General features: G+C 40.0%; 1 protein-coding gene across 2 annotated transcripts in view; it reads right to left on the bottom strand.

The window, feature by feature from the left end:
• Window positions 1–1,698: 1,698 nt before the first annotated feature.
• Window positions 1,699–8,639, bottom strand: part of LOC138009486 (exonuclease 3'-5' domain-containing protein 2-like) — a 30,869-nt gene continuing 23,928 nt past the window's right edge. The window contains exons 3-5 of one of the 2 annotated variants that reach the window (XM_068856517.1): window positions 7,961–8,263; window positions 5,649–6,028; window positions 1,699–2,756 (exon numbers count right to left, since the gene is read on the bottom strand). In XM_068856517.1, coding sequence (XP_068712618.1) covers window positions 2,733–2,756; window positions 5,649–6,028; window positions 7,961–8,263 — 707 coding nt within the window. In that variant the 3' untranslated portion in view covers window positions 1,699–2,732. Of the gene's footprint in view, window positions 2,757–3,325; window positions 4,619–5,320; window positions 6,029–7,960; window positions 8,264–8,639 lie in introns of those variants that run through there. The other variant, XR_011124413.1, reaches the window with a different exon arrangement.

The following is an 8,639-nucleotide window of genomic DNA, read 5'->3' as shown; positions in this document are numbered from 1 at the left end:
GCTAACATGAATGCACCAATTAGAGAAGCTTTTGATTGTTCTTCACGAAAATCATTGAGAGGACACTTTGTTTCAAGGTTCCCTAGAGATTTTCCCTCCCTCAGTCAAGAGAAGAGCTCTGGGGTCGAGATTGAACCCAGCCCAAGATGAACTCATTTACGATTTGAAGAAGACAGTAGGAGATGTAGATGCCCAACTAGCAACAAGAAGATTGATTCTCAGTACAGCTACAAGATTTTTGACCCCTTGGGATTGGTAGCTCCAGTCATTCTTCCATTCAAGATGATGTGTCAGAAACTTTGCAAGGGTGGAAAAGACTGGGACGAGTTGGTTGATGCTGAACTCAATCACCAACGCCTGGCGACTCTATCGGATTTGAGACAGGCTGGAAGAGTGAGCTTTAAGAGATGTTATGCTGAGGGATTGAATGGAGACAAGGTCAAGTCAGTCCAACTTCACTGTTTTGCTGATGCATCGGAAAGGCTTATGGAGCTGTGGTCTACATTAGAGTAGAGTATGAGGCAAGGGTGGAATGTCAGATAGTATCTTCGAACACAAGAGTTGCAACCATTAGCTAAACAAACTATCCCTCCTCTGGACTTGATGTCCAACTTAACTGCGTCCAGATTGTTGAAGAGGTGTGTGTCAAGCATTAGAATTGGCGATCTGTTTAACTGGACAGATTCTATGATTTCACGGTGGTGAATCACAAACACTGGCAAGAAGTACAAGCCGTTTGTCAAGAATCGAGAAGGAATTCACCCCCTGAGCAGTGGAGGTACTTTTCCAAAGCAGACAATCCAGCTGACATAGCGTCCAGAGGAATCAAGTCTACAGAATTGAAAAAAAAAAGCTTGTGGTTACATCGCCCCGACTTCCTGTCTAAGAGTAGTGAGCAGTGACCAGTTCAACTGACAGTTGTACCAGTCAGAGAAGAGTTGAGTGAACAGAAATCCTCTAAACCAGCTGTTTTAGCTTAGTCACCACGTTCGTTGAAGGGAAGGAAGAAGAACCGAGTCTAGATAACTTAATCAATCCTGAGAATTACAGTTCTTTAAGAAGCTTATGCTGTTGTTTACTGAGAAATGAAGAAGACGAGGTCCAGGGAAGGAACGAAAGAAGATTTTACAAAATTGTACAGACAAGCAGAGATGTTGTGGATTAGGCACGTTCAGCAAGAGATCCTAAAAAGCGACAAGTATCCACAGATGAAGTCATCATTAGGCCTTTATCAAGACGAAGGGATACTACGATGTCAAGGAAGAATTGGCATGTCTTTCCTACTGTACGATACACGATTTCCGATGCTGTTGCCGAGAAGTCATTAATTCACTAAGTTGGTGATTCTTAATGACGGTGCCTTCTATTGTTATTGCGCATATGTTCTGCGTATCTCAAGACACTCGGATTTCCTATCAGCGGTGCTTATTAATACAGGAATAATTTTGCTCAGTTCAAAACTATTCGGAGAAAGCAGACCTTAGCATATGCTCTTGGTATTGAAAAAGAAAATTGGGGGTAACCATGCATTTTTCAGAGATCATTAAGCTTCAATTTGCAAAAGAACGCCAAAGCTTTTTACAACTATTGTCAATTAATTATCATCGAAAAAAGCGTGGTTACCCCCAATTTTCTTTTTGGATTTTAATATCACTTGTTAAGATCTGCTTTTCCCGCATATTCAGTAAACCGTGCAAAAATACATGTACCTTTGAATTAGTAGGCACCGTCCTTAAGTGTCATGATCAAGTGATGCACAATGGAGTGGCAGAGATCTTGGTTCAAGTTAAGTCAAGGTATTGGATTGAGAAGGCAGACAAACGGTTAAGAGCATAATCAACAAGTGTCTATTGTGCAAGAAACTTAAGGGTCGTCCATATGAGAATGTCCCACAAATTTGCATTTACAAGTATAGTGGGAGTTGACATTGCAGGGCCCCGTTTATGTCAAGGACGTTTATGACAAGAGCATGATGTGAACAAGGCATACATCGTGTTAAGGCCCGTTTAAAACCGTTTCAACATTTGACCAACATTCGTTCAACAAAAGTTGAATGGATGTCGGGCAAATGTTGGACGCAAAAACAAAGTTGTGCGGAAGCCGTCCAAATGGTTCCAACCAAAGAACCAACACTTTCGTGAAATTTGATCGTGAGGAACTAGGGTTCAGAAACCAGTCTCTCTCGTCCAGATAAACTACACCATGTTGTCTTTTGCGGTCTGATGTGAGCATGCGTGTGTTCTACAATTGTTGAACAGACTGTTCAACAATTGCCAGACGTGGTGTTCCAAATCTTGTAGTGTCAGATAATGGATCCACTTTCTAGAGCGAAGAGCTGAAGAAGTTGCCAGCAGACCACTGCATACAATGGAAACTTATCGTCGCATTAGCTCCGTGGTAGGCAGGATTTTTTGAACGTCTCGTTAGATCAACTAAACGCTGTCTCAAGAAAACCTTAAGAACTGCGAGAGTTAGCTATGAAGAAGAAGCTCTCTGTTGTTGTGGAAATAGAGTGAATACTCACTTCACGACCTCTCACGTACGTGGATGATGAATTACGAAGTCCTTTGACGCTGGCACAATTGATGATTGGTCGTCGCCTGTTGAGTAAGGCAGGGAAAACTCCCTCGATAGCGCCTCAGACCAGACGTGAATTGCCAAGACGTCCGAACTATCTGACAACTGTTCTTTCGCAGTTTTGGAGAGGTTGGCAGAAGGAGTACTTGACAGAGTTACGTGTCCATCATAATTGTCAACTGAAAAACAGACAACCAACCGTCAATGTAGGAGACGTTGTTTACATTCACAAGAACAGGACGCAGAGACTATTTTGGAATATGGGAGTGGTCAAATCCCTCATCACAGGACGAGATGGATTTCACCGATGCATCAGTGGTGAGAACTCGTAGAGGAGCTAGATCGAGTAATCAATGTGACAAGACCCTTGAAGAAGTTGTATCCTGTAGAAGCTGGACTAGGAGTACATGAACGTCAGAACAGGAACATCAATTTTCCAATTACCTTTGGGGTAAACACTGAACAAGAAACATAGCTGAACATTAAGGATTACAAAATAGACAATGATGAACCTCTCCTTTTTCTGTTTATGTCGTTACGAACTTCAGTCAAGTGTTTAGTTTGAATCCCTCTGTGTTTGAAATAGATTTGACATAAATTAGCATAATTACATGTGGTGGGAAGAAAGTCATGTGTGAAGAGGGACTTACTCTGAGTTTTGATCCATCGTCAGATCACTTCGAGTGTTAGTTGAGTATTGAGTATTAGATTCCAAAGGTGCTTGAGGCCTGAAACCATCGGGTGAAGTGATAATACGTATGGAAAATTGTAAAGAGATCATTTACCAGGAAACGAAATAAATACACAAAAATATCATTACGAAGGGATTCTTTGCGCTGCTATAGTTCCATTGGAATTTTGGATTTAGATGAAGGGAACGGTTACGAAAAGATTTAGAATTGGTGCCTGTAAGTCCAGTTTTCAACAGCTTCACGAGAATACCAATTGATAGAAAACAAAATCAAACTGAAACATATCTTCTAACAAACAATAAAACATTAATGACTTTAGGAGCCAAATAAGTTAAATCTTCAGTTAAGCATAAATTTAAATCATTCTCATTTTTCGTCTCTCTATAATCACAATTTGTAATACAGTTTTCGCAAGCCCTATATACGGCTAATGTAGCCCCCATCCCCAACCCCCAGGCATACCCTGGGCATTTGACAAGAGGATAGCTCTGCATAGTGGGGAATTTGACACGAAAGAAAACCCGTACTTTGTACCGAGCGGTAGCTTGTCTTTACTTTTTTTTACAAAAAAATTCCCTTAAAGTCTCGAATGAGGATAAATCCAACCGTAAAGCATTTGTGGGCGCTATTAAACTTTGTTGAACTTTTATTGAAAGGTAAGTAATCTTGACCTTTTTCTTCATTTTTGCCGTTTTATATCATCAGTATGTCGTGACGGCATGCTTCATCGATTTGCTCGATTGTTCATCAATCGTATTTGTTTACATAATATTATTATTGAAACAGTTTGTCAAAACTACAGTAGGTGAATCCTTCTGGAATGACTATTGACGCAAGTTTAACATCAACGGTTAACTGTTCAAATAAAATTAAAAAATAATAATAAACGTTTCATAACAACGGCCAAACTTGCTTCTTGCACGGAGCGTGGGGTATTTCACGCTCTGTGTGAGGCACTAAGGGACCGTTCATTTTTTGTGAGAAAGGGAGGGCTGGTGGGATTTGGGGGGGGGGGGGCACTAAAAAAAATTGGCTTGAAAGGGGGGGCCAGCCGAAAAAAAATGAAGGAAAAGGGGGGGTTGGACGAAAAAATTAAATTAAAAATAGGATAAGAGATTTTACAAATTGAGGAAAAAATTGACCTCTTTTATTTATAACAAATATACTAAAACATTTCCAGGGTATTCAAGAAAACTTCTCAACAGCTTTTTATATATTTTATAATAGCAGTGAACGTACCATAATAACAGTCTTGAATAGTAACAACTTTCTTTTCATTCATAAAAATGTTGTTGTCAAGCGCATATTAAACAAAGACCAATAATTTGAGTCCTGTAATTGGAACTGACCTCCTTACCAAGGCTTTTTCTGGGAAATTTCTGAAGTTTTCTTGTGGAGTAAAGGTAGGACAAGTTTGTTCTTTTTGTTGTGAATGGACTGGACCACCTATAGGGAGATGCCCCAAACCATTTCCTGATCATGCCTGCCTTCCAAAGTACCACTACCTTCCTTATCAGCAGACCCCAAATGAGGGGCGTGATCCAGACGATTGGCAACCAAGAGTCCAGTTGAAAGAGGCGCATGCCAGTGGTAGCGTAGTTTTGTCTGACCCAGAGAGCGTAGCTAGATTTGGAGACAAATTCATTGTGCAACCAAAGTTTGTGGTTGACTATCTCCAGCATCTTGAGGTCATGGAGTTCAAAAAAAAGAAGAGACTGGAGGAAAGGGCAAGGGAAAGTAGGGAGGCAAGTGAAAAGTCCTATGAAGGTTATCATTGGGCTAATTTGTGTGAAGATGCCACCAAGCTAAAAAAGCTCCATGTGCCAGAATTGAACAAATACTTAAAACATCATGGGCTATTAAAACAGCATCAGAAGAGCAACAAGAATGACAAAGTGAAGACAATTATGGGACACTTCTTGCGAATGAATACTCTCAGAACTGGACAAGCCGAAGTGGGAGGCAGGAATGAATCAGGTCAACTAAACAGCAGTGATGAAAGCAGTGAGGGAGAGGAAACTGATGATGACTACAAGAGTGATGCCCCTGACTCTGAAGACGACTCAAATGATGTCGTTCTTGCTTTTATCGCCTCAGATGAGGAATACGCAGACGAGCAGCCAGCTACAACATGCTCAGAACGAGCTGTAACAAGTGGTGGGGCATTTGACGGTGTAAACTGGCAACATGGGGGGGGGGGGGGGGGTTGATCATATCATTTTGTAAAGGTAAAATGCCCAGGGGTTTGCCAGGGGGTGGGAGAGGGAGGATGGGCCCTCTTGGAATTGATTGATACATAACAAAACAATCACAGCCTTTAGAGAAAATTAATTACATAAAGAGAACTTAAAGATGGAATTACAAAGAGTCATTACCAACCCCTAATTTTTCTTTCAAAGCTTCATGACGATGATCCACCGACCATAAAGGTGGGAGGTACTTTGGGTGCATGGTATCAACAAAGTGCTTTCTCCACATCTTTTCAAATTCCAGTAGTTTCCCTTCTTCACGAACTCTTTTCACCACTTCACGTCCATGTGACACAAAATTAGCATTTTCCTTACGGGTTTCCATTGCTGCAGCCTGCATGATGATTTCTTGAGTTAAAACGGGTGCATTGAAGTATTTCTGCACAATTATTGACAGTTCCTGGCGTCTGTCCTCTGGTATTTTGTTACCTGCATAATTTAAAGCTCTTGCAGCTGACTTCACTTTCTTTAGAACTGGATCTTCCACAAGTCGACACACAGCAGCATTTCCTTTAAAGAAAACGAAAAATCAAAGTGGCTATGAGTCACTGAACTCGGAAAATTAATTGCTACGAATACCACCGATCTGTGGAATGGGCCCGACTTACTGAGTCACTGCCCCGCCCACTTTCACTTGTAAATAGTTCAAATCCTTGAGAGGTGTTGTGCTCGATGCTACCTTTTAGGCCAGCAAACAAAACTTACACTCGAAGTAACAGCGAGACCGTGGTTGCACTTGCAACCTCTTCGCTGGACAAGAACAAAACATATCTTTCCATTGTTCTGTTTCGGTACACCTTAACGGCGAAAGCACACCGTCAGAAAGGAATTTCATCCAAATGTTTAACTGAAGTGGCAGTCAGTCAATAATTCAGACCAATTCCACAGAACGGTGGTTTTCGTAGTATGAAAGGTGAAAATGTTGAGCCTCGTTCCCAGGGTCTATCTTCTACCCTTTCCCAAGAGAAGGAGAAGAGACCTTGGAAACTAGGTGGTTCGCACTTATTCATTGGTCAATGGCAATATTATTCAACAATAAGAGTGTGGGGTTGTTACAAAGATGAGTATTAATTTACTCTTAAATAGTACTGTAGTAGGTTAGGTAGCACACACAGGAAGTGTGCAAAATGGCACATACTGAAATTATAGCAACAATTTGTAATTCAAATTCTTTATTCACACTACTCAAAGCATTTACACATAGTTTATTTAACAATTATTCGCCGAAGGAGAAGTGATTATCGGTGAATATTCACCGATAATCACTGAGCCTGAGGCGAATAATTGTTTTAGTATAAATACACAGGTGATTATTTCAAAAAAAAAAAAAAAAAAACATTTCAACGCTAAAATCATCTGCACTTACAGTGGCAAAAGGACTACTGGCAGCCATTTTGTCCGTCGAGGTGATTATCAGCTGATAATCCAAGATAGCGAGCCAATGAGAGCGCGCGATTTTGTGTAATCACTTGTGTATTTATACTAAATTATAATTAATAAAAAAAAGAAACGAATTTGTACAAAACAAATTGATGTCAGTTTTTCAAGCGTCTGCCCTCTTATTGACAATGAATTTTGTCACAACATTGTCAAAGTAGTCTGCGGATCCAATCGGCTATCGCCTCGTGGATCCACAGCTACTTTGACAATGTTATGACCAAAGTCATGATCAATAACAGGACAGATGCATGAAAAACTGACATCAATTTGTTAATCTTACCCCCTTGGTCCATCAAAAATAATTAATAAGGTGATAATAGATGACATTCGGTTATAATTTCTTTTTTCGTCACTATCATAATGGTAATTTTTTGCCGCTCTTGAGAATTGCACATTCATTTTCCGTATACTACCTCCTATGTAGTCTATTAGTTTTTCATGGTACAACTCAAAAAGGCATAATTATATTGTGTTTGATTCTACTGCTAAAAACTGAACATAACCCTGAAAATAGTAGATAATGTCTCTTGATTGAAAGGAAGTTAGATCGAGAGTATTTACACCTACGATACTCTTTTGGTGGCCTAGTATTTTAGTATGGTCTAGTAACAAGCAAAAGTTATGTACCATAAGACGGTTTCTCACCCAAACTCACAATGATTGAACTGGCACATCTAAATGCACTCAGTTGAGCACACGGGTAGCTTGACCTTAAAATACCTTCTTTACCGAACAGTGGATGTCAATGTTGGAACTCGCCAAATAAAGCTTTAACAAATACTTAATGACTCATGTGCCCAGCAGCTAATTTTAATCAAACAGAAAAACTTAATGTACATGCAAGTTAAGCAGACCAACAGTAGCAACCTTTCCTCTCCAACAAATCTTGCTTGTTGAGGAGGAAAGATTGTGTGACAAGCCAAAATAATTTCTGCGCAGGAGGTTCATTACAGAGCATGCATAGTAACCATATACTACATCAATTGTAGAATATGAACTTACCCAGTGGTGCATTATACTTGATCGCCAGTTCCTTTCTGAGTTGGTCATCATGGTGATTAGCCAGGCAGTGACACTTTCGACATGTCAATAGAATATCATGCGAGTGATGATCTTTCATCACAAGTGGAAAGTGACGACGGTAATCATGAGGAACAACATTCTTCCTCATGTAACTTTCATCACTTCCACACACAACGCAAACATTGTCTTTGAAATTGAGGTAATAATAGTCTTCTGTGCCTGGTCTTCCCGCAGGTTCAAAATTTAGCTGAACTGTGTAAGGATCGAGGCTTGTAAGGTGTCCTATTTAAAATAATAATTATCATTATTATAATTGTAATAATAATAATAATAATAAAAATTTTAATTATTTTCTATTATGAGATCGACCATGAAGCAGATTAAAAAGAAGTACATCCCAATCCAGAGAATCGAGAGAGTTCTGGAATAGAATTTGGAGTGACACTTAAGTGTGCACATGCGAAATGAAGGATATTTTGAGGAGTGAGGAAATATGCTCTCCCAGGAAGATATAGCGATCAATATGGACAGGCTTAGGATGATTCTTAAGAAGGTTCCTAGTTGGAAATCTCCCAACCCTGACTTGGTCCAGAGATCCTGCTGAAGAACTTCAAAAGCGTTCATGAAAGATTGGTTGAACTCAACCCTTGTTTGGAGG

The sequence above is a fragment of the Montipora foliosa genome, chromosome 7, assembly GCF_036669935.1.
Source record: "Montipora foliosa isolate CH-2021 chromosome 7, ASM3666993v2, whole genome shotgun sequence".
NCBI classification, from domain to species: Eukaryota; Metazoa; Cnidaria; class Anthozoa; order Scleractinia; family Acroporidae; genus Montipora; species Montipora foliosa.
This window is presented reverse-complemented; position numbering and strand designations above follow the sequence as displayed.